The 25,865-nt window shown below is 40.5% G+C and overlaps 2 protein-coding genes across 5 annotated transcripts in view; one reads left to right on the top strand and one right to left on the bottom strand.

Moving 5' to 3' along the window:
- Positions 1–25,865, top strand: part of CEP85L (centrosomal protein 85 like) — a 212,905-nt gene that overhangs the window by 77,483 nt on the left and 109,557 nt on the right. The gene's annotated exons all lie outside the window — the stretch shown is intronic.
- Positions 10,277–24,029, bottom strand: PLN (phospholamban). 2 transcript variants are annotated; one of them, XR_012243906.1, is made up of 2 exons: positions 23,007–24,029; positions 10,277–11,175 (listed from the first exon to the last, which is right to left on the bottom strand). XR_012243906.1 is itself a non-coding variant. In XM_073627159.1 (2 exons), exon 2 carries the CDS (start codon positions 19,095–19,097, stop codon positions 18,939–18,941), a length of 159 nt encoding a protein of 52 aa, XP_073483260.1. In that variant the 5' UTR covers positions 19,098–19,198; positions 23,007–23,162; the 3' UTR covers positions 18,266–18,938. The 2 variants fall into 2 exon arrangements, 1 of the variants encoding a protein (XP_073483260.1); XM_073627159.1 differs by lacking the exon at positions 10,277–11,175 and adding an exon at positions 18,266–19,198 and having other exon boundaries at positions 23,007–23,162.

The raw sequence follows: 25,865 nt of genomic DNA, 5'->3' as shown, positions 1-25,865 counted from the left end.
GCGAAAGTAGGTCTTGCAATGCACCTTAGGAAGCTAAATTTCAGAAACCCACAATCTGCATAGGTTTTGTATTATTTTTTAAATTAAAAAATAGTTACATTTTTAAAAAGGGACAATACTTTCAATGCAAAGTGTCCCTGCTGGCTGGTCACTTTAGTTAAAGTTAAAATCTGAAGTCCTCTGTCCCCAACATACTGTATACCCTTGCAGCCATAATCTTCCAGTGCTGCAGGGGTTATTAAAACTGCTGATCTTGTCATAGGCACTTGTTAAGAGTCCTGACTATGCCTGCCATTTTCATTCATAGGAGGTATGTTATTGATTATATCAGCAAAAAGTGATCTATAAATGGAGGACTAGTGGAGAAGTGAAGGGTCTGCCTCCTCCATTCATAGATCACTTTTCATTGATGAAAGCTGTAGTGCAGCTTCTATGACTAAAATAAAGGGCAGAAAGAGAAAGGGTGGGGACTCTTGAAACTTGACGAGTGCCTAGGACTGGTTCAGCAGCTGTGGCGATGTGTAACTAATGACCTTGCCCCCAAATCTACAACTGTTTATGCAGTCTTTCTGTTTTTTTTTTTTTTTTCCCTGCTGCTCTGGTTGAGCAGTGGATAGACCAGTGGTTCTGGGTATGCTGGGTCATATGATTCCCTATTCTTCCACAATGCTGTTCTGCGTGTTTGAGAAACCAACTGCCAAAAGATTGGCAGAATTATAAATGGTGGGGAGAGGTTGTAAATAAGTGCATGCTTTGCCTTGTCCTGCAAAGGAAAAACACAGGTTTACTTAGAACAAGAGCCAGTCACAAAATGGCTTTATTGAATTAGTAATAAATTATGTTGGATTATGAATAATTCCCAAACCGATTAAGAATATCAAGACTAAAGAATGTTATTGCATAAGGGTGAATATCTGTGTAGCATTTGTCATAAATGGCCTTATTCACTAAAGAGCTCATATTCCTTAAAGGGGAACTTTCACAAAATTTACAAGTCTGCATGAAAACATTCCTAACATTTCACAATATGTAACGGACCCATATCATTAAAAGGGAAAAATCAGTACATTTCAGGTGAATTTACCTGGCTGAAATGATGTCGGTATGTTGGGGGGAACTCTTCCTTGGTCTTTTGTCCCCTAATAATTAGACAGGAGACTTGGATATTGTAACTTTCTGGCAAGTCAGAAGGTTAAAATGGATGTAAACCCTCATGTATACCAAGTGAATTGTACAGCCTCAGATGATACACAGAGATGAAACAAATCATCCTACATAAGTTTTACATGTATATCTGCTGTCTTCATCTTTTATATACTCTTTAGAAAGTTCAGATCGTATTAGATTTTCTCTTCCTGTTAAGCACTACAGTGAAGCCTGAGCATACAGCCAAGACAGCTGATTGGAGGAAAGGCACACCCCCCTCTCCTCATAGGTAGAGACTTTCAGCTCTGTCCCTTGAATAGTTCAGGGCTCTGCTAATCTATTTATAGCATCCTCCCAAACACAAAACTCCAGCTGCTTTTATCTCAGTTGACTGAGAACTTGTCAGTTATCAGGCTGATGACAGAAGAGCGAAACAGGAGACGCTAGGGAGTTAGTGCTTTGAAAAGAGAGAAAACTACAGATAGATGTGCCCAGCTCAAATTTCATGAATCAGATTTACATCCACTTCAAATCTGGTTCACACCAGATGCTTTCCAGTGCATTCCAATTGTCCTAGTTCACAGCGGTGCATTCAGTTCCAGTGCTTTTAAAAAATAGTATAGCAACATGCATTTTTTTCACACAGAACACATGTAGACACTGGAACTCACAAACACAGAAAATAAATATTTTTTTTAAATGTGGAAAGGAAAAAAATATGCGCTATTTTAACTCATTAAAATGCATTTAAAAACGTGTTAAACCCGTGTAAACATGCATGTAGAAACACAACCAGAATGCTGGAATTGTGGTGTGAACAGGGCCTTAAGGTGCAGCAGGGGGCTGATCTCTGTCTGACCGTTGTAAACACAGCCAAGACCTCCCCAGGCATCAGTGATCTACATGGATTGGTTGTCTCTGCATCAGCATGCCCTTACAGGAGGTTGATGCTGACCCTGGACAATGCTTGGTCATAGATGATTCTGTCCTAGAAAGAAAAGCAGATTAAAGTATTGTCGGGGAGGGTATGGTGATCTCAGTGAGTAGTTAAAAGTACCGTAATGTTTGTCAGACACTTTGTAAAGTGTGGCACACACAAGTCACTTAGTATACGCATGCACTTAAAGTGGTTATAGATGCAAATTTTTACCCCTAAAATAATAAACATGTTATACTTACCTGCTCTATGTATCGGTATTGCACAGAGTGGTCTCTTGCCTCCTATTCTGGGGTCCCTAGCCAGCCTTATTCGAGGGGGGAGTGCGGCTGCAGATGGGCACAGTGCTGGATCAAGAGAGAACTCAGGTAAGTATGTGGGGGGGGGCATACAACTACTGGGACATTTTTACCTTAATGTAGGGAATGCATTAAGGGTAAAAGTCTAGACTTTGGAGCCACTTTACCATGAAAAAATGGGTGTGATGCAAATGTGTCTTTAAACAGGTACTTCTTGGATGCAGAACCAGTTAGAATTTGGTTTGTTGACATCAGATCAGTACAAAAAGAATTATTGCTTTATGTCAGTATATTTAAAAGAGACTTGAAGGATATGAAAAAACATTTATACTCACCTAGGTGGATGCAGCATTGATCAGATGCTGCATCACTTCCCTGCTGCCTCTACACTGAGAACTGGGTGATCAAATGTGTTGATTGCTCAGTTCTCGGTCTTCACTGAGTAGAGAGATGGTGACTGTCAGTCATGGGTTCTTTGCTCTGCCCCTCCAGTGCTCATTGTATCACCGGGCTCTGGAGGGGGAGGGAGTGGCTGGCTCAGGCTTTCAGCTGAGAGGCTGAGATAACTTCCGGCCAGGCATCTGGGTGGATCCCGACATTAAAGTTGGGATCTCTTCAGAGCCTGCCCTGGCTGTGTAACATCAGCGCCCGCTGTCAGCTGAATACAGGTCACAGGAGTGCAGAACAAAGTACACCCCTGTGATCACCGGGAGAAATAGCGCCAGAAGAGCTTTGATCCTACTACTACTTTAAAAATTAGCCTTCATCTCCCCCCATATCTAGCAGGTGTCCAGGCTAGAATGTACTGAGATCCTGCACTGCAAAAAGGCAGTTGGACAAAGGGGCGTTATGCAAAGGAAGTAGTGAGCGGAGTTTCCGATCAGTGATGATCCTAGGGGAATTTTTTTTTTTTTTTTTACTTTCATCTAAATCACTCCCCAGTAAAGCATAATGGGGAATGATTATCTATGTAAAAAAAGCATGTACACTGATGTAATCACAGCTGCTGACATTGCATTCCTCAGCAGAACTATCACAATTTCTGATCAGGAAGTGCACACTGAGCACGCCACCCTTTTTGGGACTAAATATCCCATCATCTCTAGTGCCTACCCCATCCTCCTAAATCTGGTGTCAAGACCTGCAGTCATTTTATTACATTGGTGTAATGAGCATGGCTGGGGCTTTAGGGCTGTGTGTGTTTGTGTGTGTTTGTGTGTGTGTTTGTGTATGTTTGTGCATGTTTGTTTGTGTTTGTGTTTGTGTGTGTTTGTGTATGTGTGCACGCATGCATAGAAAACTTGTGCAGGGCTGGACAAATCCTAGGTGCCAGGTTGACAGAAAATGTGGCCTGGCACCGGGCTGTTGTCAGCCCCAGTGGCTAGCATGGGGGGCACAGCTGGGCGCAACAGTGCCGGGGGGCCAGCAGGTTCACGTATGTTTTCTGATGCCAGGGGTGGGGAGGGGCAGAGCTGTGAGGGCAGGTTAAAGGACTAGAGGGGTGGGACTGTGAAGGGTGGGGCGGGGCAGATGTGGGGCTGTAGGGTAGTAGGAGAGTAGCGGAGCTGACGGTGGCAAAGCAAAGCCCCTGGCAGGAAGTGTCCCCTGTGCGGCTTTCTCCTCCCTCTGGGTGTGGGTCTAGATCAGGCTGTCTATGGAAATTCCCTGGAGCAGGAACCAGCAGCTCCGACTGCAAGTCGGGCCTGGGCAGCCCAAGAGCCCGCTAGCCTCTGGACAGCCAGTGTGGCCACCTATCAGTGCTCTTCAGTGTCCTATCAGTGCAGCTTCATCAGTGCAGTCTTATCAGTGCAGCCTCATCACCGCACATTAGTAATGAAACAAAATTACTTATTTTCAAAATTTTAGAACATAAATGGGGAGAGGGGTTTAAAAAAAAAAAAAGTTGGTCTTTTTTCATGTATTTAGCAAAAAAATAAAAAACCCAGTGATGATTAAATGCCACCAGAAGAATGCTCTATCTGTCTCAAAATAAATGATAAAAATGTCATATGGGTACAGAGTTGCATGACTGCACAGTTGTCATTCAAAGTGCGACAGCGCTGAAAATTTGGCCTGGGCAGGAAGGGGTTAAAATAACTAGTAGGCAAAAAGTTAAAAAAAAAAAAACCTGGCTCCTATCTTTTTTTTTTTTTTTTAGCTGACTCCTAGATTCAAAGCAAATTTGTCAAGCCCTGGCTTATAGACAGCTGTAGTCCCACCCAGGACCATACATGTAAGGTTGGCTCCATGAGACTCAACATGGCAATGGGGTCACCCTAAAACAGGAAGCAAAGGAGAGAGAATGGACAGGCTCGACATGGATAACACACATTTAACAGGGTAAGTATGGAGGTCGGCAGCACCAAGTGAGAACACTCGAAGATCTCCTTGCTTTGAACTGAGTATTATACAATGGTTCTTCAAAAAGTTTCTGCAGGCTTTTACCTTTATTATTTTATAAATGTGTGGAAACATTTTGAAGGCCCCTCGTACATCATGGATGTATGATGTTGTCAAGCAGTGGAGTTTCAAGACATGGGTCGCTCACAGAATTCCTACATATGGTAATCCAAAAACTCTGAAAAACACGCTTTTCAAAATGAAATCCAAAGTTTTATTTTTTATTTTTATTTTAGCATTAAAAATCTGTACACCTGAGAAATGTTCTTCATTTTGGGGGGGTGTATGATTTGATTGTTGTCTGGGGTGCCAATTAGAGGGTTGGTGTGGTTATTTTCCATCTGCTGTGCTTGGTCACAATCTGGTTAGACTTAGTTCATCCTCTGAGCGGTGCTGTTGCTTTCTAGAAGAAGCCTGTTGGAAGAAAAATGGCTGTGCTCCAATATTATCCCTCTTACACATACTTCAGCCTGCTTAGTAATGCTGCTGTAAGGAAGAGATTAATTTAATAGGATTACTACGTGATTAGAGTTTGCTAAACTGTAATCATTTAAACAATTTAGTCTTTGGGAATGTACAATTTACATTGTAGCAGTTACTGTAAACTACAGCTACAAACACAATAGCACTTAACTTTGCCGTAAGTAATTTAAGCTTGTGTTTAGCTTGTTGACAATATTTCAGATAATTATAGTATAACTCAAGCAAACAGTTACTACAAATTCTTGATTTTTTTTTTTTTTATGAAATGGTCTGCCTCTTGAAAAAGAACTCCCCTAAACTCTTCCGGGCCTGTTATATACATTCCAGTACTTCCATGCAGCTTGTTATGAATGTCTGTTATGTAGATACTGTGGTTTACACACACGGGTGTATACACAGTCTGTAGCATTGAACTGCATAAAATGAAAATAGAAAAATTGTGAGTTTGTGCTCTGATTTTGGGCTTATGCACATGGACGTAAAAATTACTGACATGTACACAAGATGATTTTGCCAGAAAAAATGGTTTGGAGTATGTTTTAGATCTGTGCCTTACTGACAGTCAAAACAAAGTCATAGATCCAGAATGACTAAAGGCTGGTATTACTCTGCACCACTGCTGCTGCCACTGCCCAATGGATGATTTGTTCAGGGCCAGGGGGAGATGTAAACATAAACAAAGTATTGTGACGCTATGCTAGGCAGCGGTGCCTAAAATAAGTTCAGGCCAGGTATTTCCAACAACTTACCAAACATACCTGTTTGTATATAACCCAAGATAAAAGGATTCAATGCAGTAAAGGAGGGTGCAAGAATGCCTGGACCTTTCGCCCGTATGCCAATCACAGTAGCAGGAATTGGGATTTCCTTAATTGCAAGGAAGTGATGTCACACTTGCCCATGGTTTCTAAAATTAGAAGGAAGTGACATCACACCTGACCATGGTATCTAGAATTGCATATAAATAACATCACACCTGGCTTTTGGTTTCAAAAATTTCAATGAAGTCATATCACACTTGCCACAGTTGGCTTTGGTTTTAAACATGTCAAGGAAGTGACTTCTCACCTGGCCATGGTTTCTAAAATTAGAAGGAAGTGATGTAATACCTGGCCATGGTTTCTAAAATTAGAAGGGAGTGATGTAATACCTGGCCGTGGTTTCTAAAATTAGAAGGGAGTGATGTAATACCTGGCCATGGTTTCTAAAATTAGAAGGGAGTGATGTAATACCTGGCCATGGTTTCTAAAATTAGAAGGGAGTGATGTAATACCTGGCCATGGTTTCTAAAATTAGAAGGGAGTGATGTAATACCTGGCCATGGTTTCTAAAATTAGAATAAATAAAGAGATGAAAGCTATTGGCTACTGCCCCATTTATAGTCCCGACGTACGTGTTTTACGTCACCGCGATTTTGTTGTCGGAATGTCCGATCAATGTCCGACTGTGTGTATGGGGCATAAGAAAGGAGTGACATAATACCTGGCCATGGTTTCTAGAATTAGAAAGGAGTGACGTAATACCTGGCCATGGTTTCTAGAATTAGAAAGGAGTGACATAATACCTGGCCATGGTTTCTAGAATTAGAAAGGAGTGACATAATACCTGGCCATGGTTTCTAGAATTAGAAAGGAGTGACATAATACCTGGCCATGGTTTCTAGAATTAGAAAGGAGTGACATAATACCTGGCCATGGTTTCTAGAATTAGAAAGGAGTGACATAATACCTGGCCATGGTTTCTAGAATTAGAAAGGAGTGACATAATACCTGGCCATGGTTTCTAGAATTAGAAAGGGGTGACATAATACCTGGCCATGGTTTCTAGAGTTACGAGGAAATTGCATTACACCTGGCCATGGTTTCTAAAATTAGAAGGAAGTGACATCACACCTGGCCATGGTTTCCAGAATAAGAAGGAAGTGGCATTACACCTGGCCATGCATTCTATAGGTTTAAGGAAGTAACATGACATCACATTCGGACACTATTTCTATAATTGCAAGAGACCTTTGTACCTGGTTATAGAGCAAAAAGTTATATTAATGACATTAAATAACAAAAAAGATTGTTGCACAGGCATACGCGTGATATTTGTTTTGTAGTAAAAGTGGAGTTTTTCTTTAAATACTGTAGCGGTTTAAAAAAATGCAATGCTCTGCAGTGCATTTCCCCCTATGTCACCCACCTGCTGAGATCTTTCTCCGTGGCCACTGGGGTTTATTTACTAAAACGGCAGAGTGCAAAATCAGGCTCACTTCTGCATAGAAACCAATCGGCTTCTAACCTCAGCTTGTTCAATTAAGCTTTGCCAATAATTCCTGGAAGCTGATTGGTTTCTATGCAGAAGTGAGCCTCTCCAGCTTTAGTAAATGAACCTCTATGGGGACATTGAGTGAAACGAAGGGCAATGAAAGGTGACAGCTGCCTTAGAAACCATTGCCAGTAGGCAACACAGTAAGTGTGTATGGACTTCTTTAATGCCATCTGCACTTTTCTTATTTTATTAGAATACTTTATTTTGGTGCACATATTTCAGAGCCTCTGTCAATTATTTATAAAGCCAAAGTAATAATAGAAGCTCCCTTTTTATTTGTAATTACTCTAATGCAGAAATTCGTAGTGTCTGTTACATTGATCTTCCCTGCAAGTACCCACATCATTAGTTTTAGTGCTACCAGCTTTGAACTAAACTACCCAGAAGGTTTTAATATGCTATGAGTGGCTGAAATGCAACTAACTTTAAAATGTATATTTTACACGAGTCAAAGGGCACTTTAGCTTCACCAAATTAAATTTTTTAAGGTTTTTCTAGTACATTTTTCTTGCCATGAAAACACTTCTGTTCCCAAGCACACTTGTGTAAGATAAAGTCTAGGCTAAGATTATGTGGTTGCTTTACTACCAACATCATTGTGGATGCTTCACATCTATAAATATTGGAAAGAGGCTGTTTTCAAACTGGAAGACCCCATCTCATAGACTTGCATAAGATCCGTAGGATCAGCAAGTCACCATTGTGCAGCACTGATTAGCAGGAAGCACAGCTTGCATATGTAATGAGCCAACATCGCAGCTGCCATGTGCATAGTTACAAACTAATGCATGAAAAGTTTAAAAAATAGGCCTCTACAGTGTTATGCCATAATGTGCTAGTTTGCACTGCTTCTGCTGGTCCCAGGCATTTTCATCTTCGCCATTCTTCCTTCCGGGTGCCGTCTCTCTGGCCTCTTGATTGGCCAGGCTGCGATAACATCACGTGTGTGGGAGTTGCATCAACACGGTACACAGCGGGTGTGCAAATGTGCTGCTCAGATCACATTACTTCTGATGGGCAGGGTGAGGCACTTATGGCAGAAGAGTCCACTAGGGTCTCTTCTGTTCTAAAAACCCTGCCTGACAATGGTTTTTCCCAAATTTTAGTTCAGTACCACTTTAAAACATTTACACACATTGATTTGATTTTTTTATGTTACACTTGTATTGTACAGGCCCTAGCTTCCCTTCAAGTCTTAAATTCCCCTGAACCAGCTAGGTACCACTCACAAAACTGCAGAGCCGCTTGTCCAAATCTTCTGAGCTGAGCCCATGCATGTGCTGTATGCACTATGTTCAATCCCATGAAATTTAAAGTTAAAATGAAATGTCTATACCAGTGGTCTCCAAACTGCGGCCCCCTTTGCCTGCCTTTATCCAGCCCTTGGGGCACTATTACTTCCTGGGGTATTATTCCTTCTCCTGACACCAATGATGGGACGCTATTCCTCCCATTAATACCAATGATGGGACGCTGTTTCTCCCATTGATACCAATGATGGGACGCTATGCCTCGCATTGATACCAATGATGGGACGCTATGCCTCCCATTGATACCAATGATGGGACGCTATGCCTCCCATTGACACCAATGATGGGGCCCTAATCCTCCCACTGACGCCAATGATGGGGCCCTATTCCTCCCACTGACGCCAATGATGGGGCCCTATTCCTCCCACTGACGCCAATGATGGGGCCCTATTCCTCCCACTGACGCCAATGATGGGGCCCTATTCCTCCCACTGACGCCAATGATGGGGCCCTATTCCTCCCACTGATACCAATGATGGGACGCTGTTTCTCCCATTGATACCAATGATGGGACGCTATGCCTCGCATTGATACCAATGATGGGACGCTATGCCTCCCATTGATACCAATGATGGGACGCTATGCCTCCCATTGACACCAATGATGGGGCCCTAATCCTCCCACTGACGCCAATGATGGGGCCCTATTCCTCCCACTGACGCCAATGATGGGGCCCTATTCCTCCCACTGACGCCAATGATGGGGCCCTATTCCTCCCACTGACGCCAATGATGGGGCCCTATTCCTCCCACTGATACCAGCAATGGGGAACTATTCTTTGTGGCCTGGGGTTACAGGTTGCATTACCACCAGGTACAATATCTACATTGAATGTGCATGTTTAAACCTTATCTAGTTTTCCATCTTTAGTCTGAAAACCGTATTGTTGGGTTAATTGGCTTCCATACAATAATGACGCTGGTGTGTTTCTGTTGATCAGCACTTGTGACTCTCGTGGTAGCATTAGATATCATGCTTCTCCAGGCATTGGCTAAGGAAAACAGTGCTTGTATTCAATGATGATATATAGATACAGTATAAATGTGCATGCTTTATTATCGGCACACTACAAGGTAAATATCTCCTAAACGGCGCACGTTTAGGAGATATTTCCGCTACCTATAGGTAACCCTTATTCTTCGTTTACCTATAGGTAAAAGTGACAATCGTGGGTTTACAACCACTTTAATGTCTGCTATTTTGGTACTTAGCTGGAGAGATGTAGTATGTTAAAACTGCTCTGCTACGTGATTACTGACATTTAATAGCTCGTTGACCACAAAAAAATATTTTAAAAAAGAGCGTTCTCCCAGTGGACTGAATATATAGTTGCACATGATACATGCTTAGCTACATTTCTGTAAGTAAGGATCACAATTCTGAGCTGTATTTTCTACATATTAAATGTTTAATATTTTTTGAAATGTGGTTTCTCAAACATTAAATTAAAAAAGAAGGCATAGATGTATTATAAAAGTGCAAGTACACATAAACTCTACAAACATATGAGTGCATCTTTATATGCAGTAGCACTAGTGCTCACTAGCTAGTGACAGAATAGCTTTCATTTATGGGGATGACACTAAACTTAAATCAGTGGTCTTTAGCTTAGCAAGACAGTAAGCTTAAAAGATTCTACACATGGCACCTTGTTCAGGTATTTATCCTAAACATCCATTTGGGAAATTTTCATATTGTGACGATTTAATAATTGCATATGGAATTGGTTGACATGTTAATGTGCAGTAGCATGCATATGATTCACAAGTGCTTTTACGTCACATTTCTGTACTCAATATAGCAATCCTCAGCTTCTTCATGGAACTCGGGTCAATGCAGTATATATCGCAGTATAGAGATCATCCTGATAGTATGTCTTTTAGGCTGGGCTGACTCTTGCGGACAGCATTCATCTTCAGCTAATCTTCTAAGACATACAGATGTCTAAGTGCATTGGTTCATAAAAATTAATTTGATGTCATCTTGGCTGTCATGACACAAGGCTTGTCCCATACAGAATGCCCCTGCAGCTCATGGTTAACTCCCAGATGGGCAATACTCTTGGTGGTAGATTGCTGGTTGATATGTCATTGTAATCACAGGAATCCATGGATTCTTACCGACTATCACATTAGTTTTACCAGAATAAACAGCAGCAGCAGCACCAAGATGATCAGAACAAAGTTTAGCATGAGGTTTAAGCCTCTGTTGTTGGCAAGATCCATAATGCCAGGTCCTCTTTCCTGATTCTACTGGCAGGCGTTTATTATCTCTTCTGGTATCCCTGTGGAAATATATATATTTGTTAATAAGCATCATTTTTAAAGGATTTTCTTCTGCTTGCAGGGATATTGGTTAAAAAAAAAAAAAAAAAAAAAAAGTTCAGAAAATGTACCTGCTTCTTACGTTACTTTTTTTTATGTATTTAAGCTCATTGTTAACATACAAGCAGTGCAACTGGTGACTTTACATTTTTATACACTCATAGTTAGATCCAAGCATTTGGGGTTATATTCTGAGCCTCCATATCCTAATGAGATAATGGCTTACACAGCCATATGTAGCCAATAGACAACAGCAATTCCCATCCTACCCATTTTGTTGGCAGATAGTCTATGGCAGCCTTGTCTATCCAATAACTAACTGGTTTAGTACTGGCTGTATCATGCTATTCAAAAGCTATAATTTTTCCATTTCATGATCTATAGCAGGGGTCTCCAAACTGTGGCCCAGGGGCTAGATGTGGCCTTTTGCTTGCCTTTATCTGGCCCTTGAGGCACTCTTCCTCCCACTGATACCATCAATGGGGCACTATTCCTTCCACTGACACTAATGATAGGGCACTATTGCTCCCACTGACACCAAGGATGGGGCACTATTTCTCCCCCTGACACCAAGGATGGGGCACTATTTCTCCCCCTGACACCAAGGATGGGGCACTATTTCTCCCCCTGACACCAAGGATGGGGCACTATTTCTCCCCCTGACACCAAGGATGGGGCACTATTGCTCCCCCTGACACCAAGGATGGGGCACTATTGCTCCCCCTGACACCAAGGATGGGGCACTATTGCTCCCCCTGACACCAAGGATGGGGCACTATTGCTCCCACTGACACCAAGGATGGGGCACTATTGCTCCCACTGACACCAAGGATGGGGCACTATTGCTCCCACTGACACCAAGGATGGGACACTGTTCCTCCCACTGACACCAAGGTTGGGACACTGTTCCTCCCACTGACACCAAGGTTGGGACACTGTTCCTTCCACTGACACCAATCACTGGGAATTTTCTACTCCCGCTGGCAACAGTCTGGCCATCCTAAAGCCTGAAGGGCAGTAAACTGGCCCTTTTGTTTGGAGACCCCTGATCTATAGCAACTCCAGTCCTCAATGGATGCCAAACAGATCATGTTAAAATACTTCCAGGTAGGGACTTTTCCGGTGTAGTTTCGTAACAACTTTGGTGCGCTAAAAACTGTACCTGTGATTCTGTGAGATAATCTGAAAATTATGGACTGTTGGCAGCCATGAGGTACCATACTACTGTAGTGCTCTGCCTTCACAGACTGCATTCAGTAACACTTAAGGCAGAAGCTTGTCGAAAATCCTGAGTGAAGTAGCAAATGTTCATTAGTATGGACCCTAGGATTTATCTTTTTGAGACCCTAACCAAAGTGACTTCTATGGTAATGGTAGAGGTGGTGTACACTGTAGCAGCGTATCTGCTACAGAGGAGAACATTTTCTAGATTCCTGTATATTGTGAAAAAGAGTTTTGGAAGTGGACAATGCAGCCATTAAGGTTCAGGGCAACAGTGGCAGCACTCTAAGTGTAGCTTTTGATCCTGAACCCAATATGATCCCCTACACTTAAGCCCCCCCCCAATTACTTAACTCTACCCTACCTAAACCCTGAACTTCTAAAATAATGGTCACATATTAAACCTGACCATAGCACCTTGTAAACTCTTACAATGAGCCTCCCCTTTTAGTTTCTTGAATATATCATTGAAAGCACTTTTCTCTCCTCCTTTCCATAACATAGATGGGAAAGACTCTCTAGTCCTTAGGCTCCATTCACACCATGGCTTTTAGTTTTGCAGGCAGAATCGCTGCAAATCGTGGGACGCCCTTGCAAACCCCATTACTTTGAATGGCACTCTAATCGCGGCACAATTTTGCAGCGATTATCGCCTGACGAATTACGGTAAAATTGTGCAAACAGAGTTGTGGTACGCCTGTCGTTCTGGAAGTTCTTTTGGGCGACAGACGTCCCATGATTCTGTTTGTGCGATATAACTGCGATTCGGTGGGCGACAATCATGGCAAAATCTCTCTGCGATTGGGTGCCATTCATAGTAACTGGGATCGTAAGGGTGCTTGGAATCGCAAGGGCGTTCTGCAATTTACAGCAATTCGGAATCACGGGCAGAATCGCATCGATTTGCCCGCACAACGGAATGCCATGGTGTGAATGGAGCCTAAGAGATAACTGGAAACAATGTAATTGATATGAGCGGAGCAAAGGCAGAGAGCACAGAAATGTAGCTGTTCACAATATTTCTGGCAGGATCAGGGCTGGATCCTTTCTGATCTGGGGGTGCGGTAAAAAAAAAAAAAAGCCAGGGGGAATAATGTGTATGAGTCACTGACAGTCTATCACATTGTTATGACCTGGGAAACACTATCAAAACAGAACCTTGTGCCCCTTTATATTAGCTGTTCTTATTAGAGCCCCGTGGTACATCATGACTACTCATCAAAGTGCCCCCTTACATCAGGTGTGCCCATCAAGAGTGCCCCCTTTACATCAGGTTTCCCCACCAATAGTGCCCCCTTACATCAGGTGTCCCCCATCAAGTGTGCCCCCTTACATCAGGTGCCCCCTTATATCAACTGTCTGCATCAGACTGGATCATGGAATAGTGGATGCACTTTAAGAGACCAGAGGGGGCACAACTAAAATTTGGGGGGGCACAGCTCATCCCAGCACCCCCCTAGATCTGGCCCCGGGCAGGGTCAGGTATTTTATGCATGTGTAGTTTAATGGAAGTAATTTTACATTTCAGATCCATGAAATATGTTTTCAGCTTTAAGTGCCAATATAACTTTATGTAACAGTTTGTTGTAAATGTGAAAATTTTTGTTTTACACCCAAAGCTGATATTGCCATTTTTGGTAGATGTATAAATGTGCGTAAAAACTGAGCCAAAAACTGGCAGGGGAAATGCCAATACTGATTTTGTCAAGATGTATAAGAAACTGGTGGTGACTCGGCGGACCACACCTCCTAGGGCCCTGAATGACTTACCTGTGCTAACTTTTTGAAAATGAATGTGTGACTTAGGTTTGGCATTTGCTTCCACTCCCTGGGCTCTGCTTTTAGGACGTTGAATACAATGAAGGAGCAGAAGCATGCCAGGATTGGGATCAGACCACTGGGAAACAGAGTTCCTCCTTAATACTGGAAGAAGAAGAAGATAAAGCCAAAGCTTTGTGTGAATTGTATAACACATAGGACCCCGCAATTTTGGCAGGTCTACAGAGCCTAGCAGAGATTGTGAGAGATCGCTTTTGCTTCTTTTCAGCATTTTTGGATGGCATTCATATTGAGTTGCCATGGCAGCGAGACAATATTTTGTACTGCTGAACTCTTAAACTGGGAACATTTTCATACCCACCATTACAAAAATAATTCCAGCTAATCATTCTAAGCCTTTAATAGCCTAGAGTGTTCGTATGCATATAAACAATGTGTGCCTGCTAAATCCGAATAATTCACCAGTATCTGATATGTAAACAGGAAAAAAAAAACATAAAGAAACTAGATTTCTAAATTTTTAGTCACTTGTTTAGATTCCATTTATTTCAGACATATATTTGTACAGTTCCAACACATTATGCAGCTCGTTACAAAGGAAAATCTTGCCAATCCCCAATGAAGTTGCACTCTCCTGTCTCTGCCCCACAGAAAGACATGTGTAAAGGCATCCCGTTTTCGTAGAACTCCTTATATGTATTGATTTTTTAATGTGTGATTTGTTCACAAAGTAAAAAAAAAAAAAAACGCACAACTTCTGTACATGTCAAAAGATGTGCACTTATTACTGCCTCTCCCGGAAAATGCTAATGATTATTGGGTGCCCATTGACTTTTCAACTCTGAGCACTATGTAGGGAGTCAACATTGATTTGGAAAGCCCAGCAAATGAATATGCCCTAAATGCACATTACAATAAATTTCAAAGATGATTCATTTCCTTCTGTAGTACATTTGATAAATGGGCTATTGCATATTATATTCTTCTTGCTGTAGTTTCTTCTGAAATATGTGCTAGCTTTTGCAACAGGCCCAATACTGCTGGGGTGCAGCCAACGTCGTAGCTATATGTCAGCTCTCGGGGATGGGATAGCGGGCGCCCCCCGCTGCACAGCACTGGTGCCGATGCTCGTGGCCGATGGTCGCGATGACCCACAGGCCACGAGCGATCGTGAAGAGGAGACACATAACAGGGACAAGTGTGTGTAAACACACACTTCCCTGCTCTGTTCTGAGAGGAGTGACAGATCGTGTGTTCCTATTTAGCTAGGAACCACGATCCGTCACTTCCTCCAGTCAGTCCCCTCCCCCTTCAGTTAGAATCACCTCCCAGTGAACACAGTTAACCCCTCGAGCGCCCCCCCTAGTGTTAACCCCTGCCAGTGACATTTTTACAGTAATCAATGCAATTTTATAGCATTAATCGCTGTATTAATGCCAATGGTCCCAAAAATGTGTCAAAATTATCTGATGTGTCCGCCATATTGTCGCAGTCACAATAAAAATCGCAGATCGCCGCCATTACTAGTAAAAAAAAAAATTAAAATTAAAAAATGCTATAAATCTATCCCCCATTTTGTAGATGCTATAACTTTTGCACAAACCAAACAATATACGCTTATTGCAAATTTTTTTTTTACCAAAAATATGTAGAAGAATACAGATCGGCCTAAACTGAGGAAAAATATTTTTTTTATATATATTTTTGGGGGATATTTATTATAGCAAAAAAAAAATTATGCGTTTTTTTTTTTTTTTTTTCAAAATTGTCGCTGTGTTTTTGTTTATAGCGCAAAAAATAAAAGCCGCATATAATACCACCAAAAGAAAGCTCTATTTGTGGGGAAAAAAAGGAGGTCAATTTTGTTTGGGTGCAACATCACACGACCGCGGAATGGTCAGTTAAAGCGACGCAATGCCGAATCGCAAAAAGTGCTCTGATCAGGAAGGGGGTAAATTCTTCCAGGGCTAAAGTGGTTAAATAGAACCAACATAAATTCCAGAAACTTTCTTAATTTCATCCTGCTCTGCTTCCCTTCATAGAGCCACTGGAAGTGAGACACGTAGCAGCACTGTGAACCAGTCAGGGCCTTGTTGCATTGCGGTGTGAACGAGTCGGGGCCTTGTTGCATTGCAATGTAAACCAGTCAGGGCCTTATTGCGTTGTGAACATGCTTACCGAAAAGAAGAGTAGAGGGATAACTTTACAAAGGTGCTGCTACTCCTTCATTGTCTGCTAACAGGCTGTATTTAATCCCAGGGTATTTTGAAGAGAGGTCCTGAATCTGGCTGTACTGCTTGCCTAGGGTATCTGCACGATTAATCGTCAAGAATCTTTATTGCGATTTTTTTGCCTTTGCGATCTTGACAAAAGTGTTTCACAATTCTTTCTATGCAAAGAATTCTCTCTGCTCTTCTGAAGCCACAGCCATGAAAAGAAAGAAAGGAAGAAAAAAAAAAACGGGCAGTCTGCCAAGAATCACAACATTCTTTAGCAGTGGAACTTAAGTATAAACATTGTAACAATTTGTCAAAGGAATAGACTTCCTGTGTAAATGAGGAAAGTTTAACCACTTAAACACTAAACCTTTTTCTGACATTTGTTGGTTTCAAAGTTAAAATCATTTTTTTCCCCTAGAAAAATACTTAGAACCCCCAAACATTATATATATTTTTTAGTAGAGACCCTAGAGAATAAAATGGTGGTTGTTGCATTTTTCTATGTCACACTGTATTTGTGCAGCGGTCTTTCAAATGCATTTTTTTGGAAAAAATTACTTTATTGAATTAAAAAAAAAAAAACTAACCAGTAAAGTTAGCCCAATTTTTTTTGTATAATGGGAAAGATTTTACGTCGCGAGAATCGTGATCTTTTTATTCTAAGCAAAAAAATTGTGATTCTCATTTTGGCCAGAATCGCGCAGCTCTAGTATCTCTGGATCACAATACTGGTACACACAAAACTTATTTTAGCAGGTAGCAGAGTTCATAGATTTATATTGTTTTACATATATGCTTAGAGTTTAATTTTAGTTACACGTCGAATTACTCTACTATACAAGAGTGACCAGTGAAACAACCTGGCAACCAATCAACAGCCATATTGTTTTGTTCCAACTGAAAGGGGAATTCCAATTGATTGCTGGCAGCTATTTTCTTGCTCCTTTTTTATGCCTTATTAACCAATTTTGCATTCTTTTGCATTATAAAACCTTTTTTTTCCTGGAGCCGTTCTCCTTTTATACTCAACTTTGTTTTTTTTCTATTTAACACCCCAATTATGCAAGATTTTTATATTTATTTTTTGCCTTCTATGTCCCAAATTGCTTATTTATTTTAAATTTGCATTTTTTTTAAATTCTCATAAAACAATCTATACCAAGAGCCATCTTTATATTTGAAGTGTCAGTATAAAAAATGTACTGTTCATACTCATTTCATTTTCTGTAAAAAACCTGTTTGATTCTGCTGCTCTATCTCCAATTGCTGTCTATGTCCCCAATTCAGCTTGGGATTTTTTAGCTGTGGTGGCAACTCGGAACATGCTCAGTTTTCAGTGAGCTTCTATGCTGACCATTTCCTCCCTATCACATCTGAGTAGCCCATGTGACTATAGAGTCACACATGTGGGCATAAATACAGTAGTAAATGACAACCCACTCCCTCCCTTCTCCTCCGTGCCCACTAACCAGCTAAACCTAATGGGGGCAAGATATTACATGTATATTTAATGGAGGCTTCACCTCCCTCTTATTCTAAAACACAGGCTGGAGGGGCTTGACACAGCCTGTGTCTGGTAGAAATTCACCCACACCATGTTATTTTCACAAAATATTTAAGATTTGATTTCAAATATATGTTTGTAAGACCATTTAAAATTGTTTATTAGTTTTCTCACACCAAAGGCTGTTTTTTTGTATTTTGAGCATGTGGCCAGTAGCAGAGGACTAGAAGCTCCTCCTGCTTATGTTTCCCTGCAGATAAGCTGGGAATGATCTGGGTCATGTGACGACTGTATTTTGATTAGGAAAAAGGTACTTAGATTTTTTAGTTGTGTTTTTTTTTTTTTTTTTTTTTTTTTTTTTTTTTAATAATTAGTGCCATCATCCATATACAAGAATAGAAGGGACAATGTAAATTAAAGTGTGTTTTGTTTAGTATCACTTTTAAGTTTCTCCCATTTTTTTTTTTTCTCCTGTGAACTCTTATGATAAAATCTTAATAAAAATATACTATTTAAAAAAACAAAAAACAAAAACAAATAGTGTCTACCCATTTATTTTTATTTTTTTTATGAAAACCTGTACTGCAGTTTTCTTACAATAAGTCATGTAAGTTAGCATTGACCTTCTTTGCAGTGAACTTGCTTTTATTTGAACATTCTCACAGTGACAATAACTACATAGCCCTAATAGTACAGGAAAACCTCTTCATGCAATATATGTCTTCAGACAGGCAGTCATGGCTGGCACACGAAGTGAAAGCTTACTTGTAATCCCTCCATACATGAGCAGAATCACAATATCCCATTACAGGCTGCAGTAAAATCATGTAACAGAATGTTTATTACACAGTATGTATGCTATTATATAAAAATGAATTTACATCTAGAATGACCAGATGCTCACTGCATGCTTTTAAACGGCATATTGAATCTTTACAGTGAGTCCTCCATGGGGACCTTTTATAGAGTCTATGCAGTGGGGTGGTTCAGTAAAGGGCCCTCAGAGGAGCATCACAATGATACAGATGAGAAGAAGACAGATGAGAATCAGAGAAAAGTTGATAAATAGTTCCTGTAAGTTTTGTCTGGTCTGCGGGTTGACCTCAATGTTTGAGGCTCTTCTCATGGCAGAGCGGGTAATGTGCTGGACCTTCTCCATAGCTAGAGGAGGACAGGGAGGTGCAGGTTACAGAAGAGGTGCAGAAAGAGAGAGTGGCTTTCTGTGTGCAAGGTGAAAGAGGACCTTAGTCTTCTTTTGTGCTGAAATTGGGTAAGCAGGAGAGTGGAAAGTTAGACAGCTAACTGTGCACGTGAATCATGCAATTTAAGAAGTGCTTATATTATCAGAAAACAAGGTTATTCCATCACAGAAAAATCTGCAGAAAAAGACTCAAGTTAGCCATAGTAGTCAATGGGATGCAAACAAAATGAAACCACCATTTTTCTGCTAAACTTAATATGTTCTGGAGAAAATTGACTCCTAGGCAGGAATTATGGAAAAATGTCATCCACTAGGACACAGCAGCAAAAATATTTTTTTTTTTGTAAAGTTATGCAAAGTTTTGTATGTCTGTCAAGTTTTACTATTTGTGTCCTTGTTGCAGATTTCCCCTCCCTTCCTGTGTCATTGGCAGTGACCATCAGGAAATTTAGGAACACAGAGTAATAAAAAACCTCATAAAAAGGAAAAGCCAGCACACCATATCAAGTCTCAGTTGTTGAGGGGCCAACAAAACAGGAAAAAATAGAAGTGCCAAAACATGTTCCTCCAACAATGTTTCTGAGCTTCGCGGGACTTCTTTCTAAAGATGACAAAGCCCTCAACAAACAACTGAGGCTCATTATAGGGTCTTGGCTTTTTCTATTTTTGATCTATAATGTGGTATCACTGGTATCACTTCCCATCAATGATGTTTGGGGTCAGGTGCTGGATGGATTTGTCTTTACTTATAAAAACTTGAGCACTCTGTCTAGTTGCAAATGTTTTGGCTGGAGTTTCACTTTGAAAATGAGCACAGCACAGTACAAAATTACATTGTAGAACGAAATCACAGTAAAGAATGCTTCTCCTTGCTTTTAGTGTTGGGGGTTATTTTTACCGTATTTCACCTGTTCTGCTGTACTGCTATGCTTTTTTCACAACATGTTTTACCATAGGTAAATGGTATCTATGGCTTCCAGATTGTATTGTAGTCTACTGCTCTTCACATGACATCTAAAGCTATTTGTTAATATAGTTCATTCTGTAGTCCATATTAGGCTAAGAAAACACATGCCATTAGTCTGGGCACTGTAACATTCCAGCATTCACTTGGCTCTATACTGGATTCTCAGGCAGAGACATAAACCAGAAGCATATAGCCGTGTTATAAGCGGATGTCTGCTGGACATATATCAGCAGATCATTACTTGCACAGCACTGCAGAGACCATGCGTTATACTGATTATGTCCCCATCATATACTGAATAAAAGACAGCTGAAGATATAGTGCATCCATTTCCTGAAAAAGGCGCAATAACCAAATTGTCGCTGCTTTGATTTATAACAAGGCAGTGCCTGAAAGGTTTTACATCCTGTATACAAAGTATTATGTTTCTGTAAAAAAAAAAAATTAAAACAGCTTTCTTTCTAGGGGTTAAAGGAAAACTCTAGATCAGATTTTGATGGAATGAGATCACTGTAGTTTTATTCTCACCAAACTCAGTAAGTCCGAAGCTCTTTGTGGTCTGGTGCTTAGTACATCTGGTGTACTTTATCCTATGTTTCCCGGTAAAGTGTCAGATATACCACTTAGGTTTTTATGAGGCAGTAAAATGAAGGTCCAAATCAAAGGAACCCAGAAGTGCTCCATATGAGACTTGGGTTTGGTGAAATGGGGACATTCAGGTGAGTGAGATAACACACCACTCTACCAAATAGTTTGGTACAGTTCCACTTTTAGGCGTCACTTAGTGTGATCATTTCATTGGCATCCCCATGATTGCCCTAGAGGTACCCAGATTTTAGTGGATTGGAATGAGATCATCATAGTCTTGTATTCTCACCAAACTTAGTGAGCCCGAAACACTTTGTGTTCTGGTGCTTAGCACATTTGGTGCACTTTATCCTAGTATGTCTTCTGGTAAAGTGTCAGCTATACCACCATGGTTTTTATGGGGCAGTAAAATGAAGGTCCAAATCAAAGGAACCCAGAAGTGCTCCATATGAGACTTGGGTTTGGTGAAATGGGGACATTCAGGTGAGTGAGATAACACACCACTCTACCAAATAGCTTGGTACAGTTCCACTTTTAGGCGTCACTTAGTGTGATCATTTCATTGGCATCCCCATGATTGCCCTAGGTGTATCCCATGTGTATCCTTACAAATTGTGCAAAATGAGCTGCAAAATGATGAAAGCCATCATATACGTAAAACATATATGCACATACTAAAATGATCTGTTAATGTTTTCTTTACTTTGTCTGTACTCACTGTAGCTTAGGTTTAATGTCAATCAAATAGGATTTCTAACATGTTCTATAGCATGGATTTGCAAATTAATATTCAGGATCCAGATTGTCCAATTCAAGAGCCAGCAGGATTTTTTAGAAGCCAGCTCCATTGACAACAACTGGAAAAAATGTAATTGCATGCCTAGTATTCTGTCATCAAACACCATGTAAACCAAAGGACTACCCTAGCTTGATTCTGAGCTCAGTTCTACACAATAATCCTACCATTCTGTTTCTTATGATCTAGAAGGAAAGGCATTGCTTGAATTTACAGTATGTGGCTATATCTTCCTAAACCCACATGGGCACGTCAAGGATATCAGGGGATTTTCAGAAGGTCATGAGTGGGGAAAAACAGAGCCCAGAGGATAAAAATAAGTGATTGTGACTTTGTAGTCTTTCCTGGCTTGCTGGAATGATGAGGCATTAATTGACCTCAGTTGTTCTTTCCAGTAAACAATTGCTGGTGCTTTAGGCTCTACATATTTGGGACCTTTTCTTTTAGGGTGAACAAGCCATATAGATAATAGATGTGGTATAACTATGTTGTAGCCTAAAAACGTGCCTTGTTTATTATTAGTCCTAATGTAAAGCCAATTTTTCTGGGAATCGAGTGCCTTTTGCTGCCCCCAGGATGTGGACGTAAGCAGTCTATTTCATCATGTCCCTGTGGAATTCATTTAACATCCTCTGCACCAGAGAAAAAGAGACTTTATACAACTACATTGATTAAATACACCTTTTCTCTGCAACTCCTGCTGATTGCGTGCCTGGATGACTTGTCAATGGATATGTTCGATGTATGATTAGCGTTAATGGTGAGGTTCTGACTCTATATCTGTCCTGTATTCTGTAGATGCCCATATTCTATAACTGCACTGCCTGCATGGATAGGTTTATGTTGAATACTAGTTTAGTAGTCTTTCTGCATGGTGGTTTATAACTTTTTAAATGTTCTCCTAGTGTACAGAAATATTGAAAGCTGCCTTTATTGATCACCATTCTGTTTTTTTATCCTGGAGAGTGTTACTTTCTTTCACAATATTGCAATACTCGGGTCAAGTTGTTTGATCTGGTGACAATATATTCGTATTATTTCTACTTGCCTCTTCTGTCAAATGTTGCTATGTTATTATTTTATGTGTCTTTTATTGAATGTATAGGTAATTGGTAGTAATCCTACAGAAATATTGAAAGCTACGTTTGTAGATTTCCATTCATTTTTCTGTGTTCCTTTTTACAATATTGCAACACTCCCATTTTCTACGTTTTGCATCTTTTGATCTGGTGACTATTACTATTATTTCTACTTGCCTCCTCCACATTCTGTTAAATGTTGATGAGTTTTATTATTTTGTGTCTCCCATAGATTGTATAGGTAATTTAGTAGTAATCTAATTTGGTTTCTTTTTTCTTCTATTGAATAAAGGTAGGCTAACATTTTACAGAAATAATGGATAAAGAGTTTGATCTAATTTTGACCCAGGCTGGAGAAGTGCCTGCAATCTTCAGTGTGTTAAGTCAACGATTTCTTCTTCATTGTGGTCCTATTTCCAGATAGTAAGCAGCCTTACCTTGTTAGCTTTGCAGAAGGTCTAGGTCAACGTGCCTCAGGCTACAGGAAAGTTTTCATCCCACCCTTCCTGGCGTTGTGTGTCAATGCTGGGAGTTTGTCACTCAGTTTATGGGAACAATTGAGGAGGTGTGGAAGGAAGACAGAGGGGGCTGGCTGTAAAAACAGAACTTCCAGAGGCAAGCCCCCTGACATCACATAGGAATGTTGCCGTTTTGGATTGGGAGCTATTTCATTTATCCTAAGCCCTCTTAATGACACATACAGTATGTATTAAAAAGATTGCCTATGCAGCATAAGTATTGGCTGCTTTGAGTCTCTTATTCTGCCAGCACTGTATAAAATGTTTCCTGTGAATCAGTATTATAACTCTTTCATTCTGCTTCGAGGCTTCCCTTGTCATTTTTTTCTATGGTCAAAAATATTTGTCATTGACGTGCAACACTGCTCTTCAACATCTCTGTATTTTCTATCAAGTAAGGAGATTTTAGCTTGAAAATGTTTTCCAAATTTCCTTCACTCCCTTGCACGATATAACGCTGAATTTCCAGGCAATTTGTTAGGTTGACTAAAAGACTATTGACTAATTACATTGGTGGTTTATGATTGATTGGTATAGTTCACATTGGACACTGCAAGTTGCCCTTTAGTCTTGGTCGTAATAGTGTGGCTTTTGTCATCTTATAGCAGGCTAGAAGATGGATGTCAAGCCATTTTTGAACAAAAATATTCTGGAAATGTGTGTGTTTTTTTTTTGTTTTTTTTTTTTTTTTTTTAAAGAGTGTTACATTCGACAATGCACAAAAATGATCTTATGTACAGCATAGGTGAGCTGATCATATTATAGTCTGTTAAGATATTGATGTGCCAGAAGACTATTAAAACAAATAGTATACGGTATTCGTTTGTATTGGGTGATTGGCTAGAGAACAGGCAGATCTCGGATACATTTTTTCTTGCAAAAATATTTTGGTAATGTATGGCTACCTGAAACCTGATCTGTAGTGTGTGTGTCTGCATGTATGTGTGTGTGTGTGTGTGTGTAGATAGAATATATATAGATATACAGTGGGGACGGAAAGTATTCAGACCCCCTTACATTTTTCACTCTTTATTATATTGCAGCCATTTTCTAAAATCATTAATTTTTTTTCCTCATGAATGTACACACAGCACCCCATATTGACAGAAAAACACAGAATTGTTGACATTTTTGCAGATTTATTAAAAAAGAAAAACTGAAATATCACATGGTCCTAAGTATTCTGACCCTTTGCTGTGACACTCTTATATTTAACTCAGGTGCTGTCCATTTCTTCTGATCATCCTTGAGATGGTTCTAGACCTTTATTTGAGTCCAGCTGTGTTTGATTATACTGATTGGACTTGATTAGGAAAGCCACACACCTGTCTATATAAGACCTTACAGCTCACAGTGCGTGTCAGAGCAAATGAGAATCATGAGGTCAAAGGAACTGCCTGAAGAGCTCAGAGACAGAATTGTGGCAAGGCACAGATCTGGCCAAGGTTACAAAAAAATTTCTGCTGCACTTAAGGTTCCTAAGAGCACAGTGGCCTCCATAATCCTTAAATGGAAGATGTTTGGGATGACCAGAACCCTTCCTAGAGCTGGCCGTCCGGCCAAACTGAGCTATCGGGGGAGAAGAGCCTTGGTGAGAGGTAAAGAAGAACCCAAAGATCACTGTGGCTGAGCTCCAGAGATGCAGATAGGAGAAAGCTGTAGAAAGTCAACCTTCCAACAGTCGGGGCTTTATGGCAGAGTGGCCCGACGGAAGCCTCTCCTCAGTGAAAGACACATGAAAGCCCGCATGGAGTTTGCTAAAGAACACCCGAAGAACTCCAAGATGGTGAGAAATAAGATTCTCTCTTCTGAGACCAAGATAGAACTTTTTTGCCTTAATTCTAAGCGGTATGTGTGGAGAAAACCAGGCACTGCTCATCACCTGTCCAATACAGTCTCAACAGTGAAGCATGGTGGTGGCAGCATCATGCTGTGGGGGTGTTTTTCAGCTGCAGGAACAGGACGACTGGTTGCAATCGAGGGAAAGATGAATACGGCCAAGTACAGGGATATCCTGGACGAAAACCTTTTCCAGAGTGCTCAGGACCTCAGACTGGGCCGAAGGTTTACCTTCCAACAAGACAATGACTCTAATCACACAGCTAAAATAACAAAGGAGGGGCTTCACAACAACTCTGTGACTGTTCTTGAATGGCCCAGCCAGAGCTCTGACTTAAACCCAATTGAGCATCTCTGGAGAGACCTAAAAATGGCTGTCCACCAACGTTTACCATCCAACCTGACAGAACGGGAGAGGATCTGCAAGGAGGAATAGCAGAGGATCCCCAAATCCAGGTGTGAAAAACTTGTTGCATCTTTCCCAAAAAGACTCATGGCTGTATTAGATCAAAAGGGTGCTTCTACTAAATACTGAGCAGAGGGTCTGAATACTTAGGACCATGTGATATTTCAGTTTTTCTTTTTTATTAAATCTGCAAAAATGTCAACAATTCTGTGTTTTTTTTTTTTGTCAATATGGGGTGCTGTGTGTACATTAATGAGGAAAAAGTGAACTTAAACTTATATATAATCTCTATCTCGAGAGAGATATATAGATATATATCTATGTATGTATGTGTAATAAATATATGTATATATTACACACACAGTATATACCTGGCCTGGACAAACCTCAAACAGAACTAGCAGCCAGCTTTAAGTATCCAGGAGCACTACAAAACCTGCGTCTGACTATATAGGTAGCTATGTTGGTTGCTGAAAAAATTTTTTTTTTTTTTTTTTTTTTTGTTAAACCTGTATTGGCGCATTGCATGGCAA

Source organism: Aquarana catesbeiana, linkage group LG04 (assembly GCF_042186555.1).
Source record: "Aquarana catesbeiana isolate 2022-GZ linkage group LG04, ASM4218655v1, whole genome shotgun sequence".
Taxonomy (NCBI): domain Eukaryota; kingdom Metazoa; phylum Chordata; class Amphibia; order Anura; family Ranidae; genus Aquarana; species Aquarana catesbeiana.
Note: the sequence above shows the minus strand (reverse complement) of the source record. Positions and strands in the feature narration are given on the sequence as shown.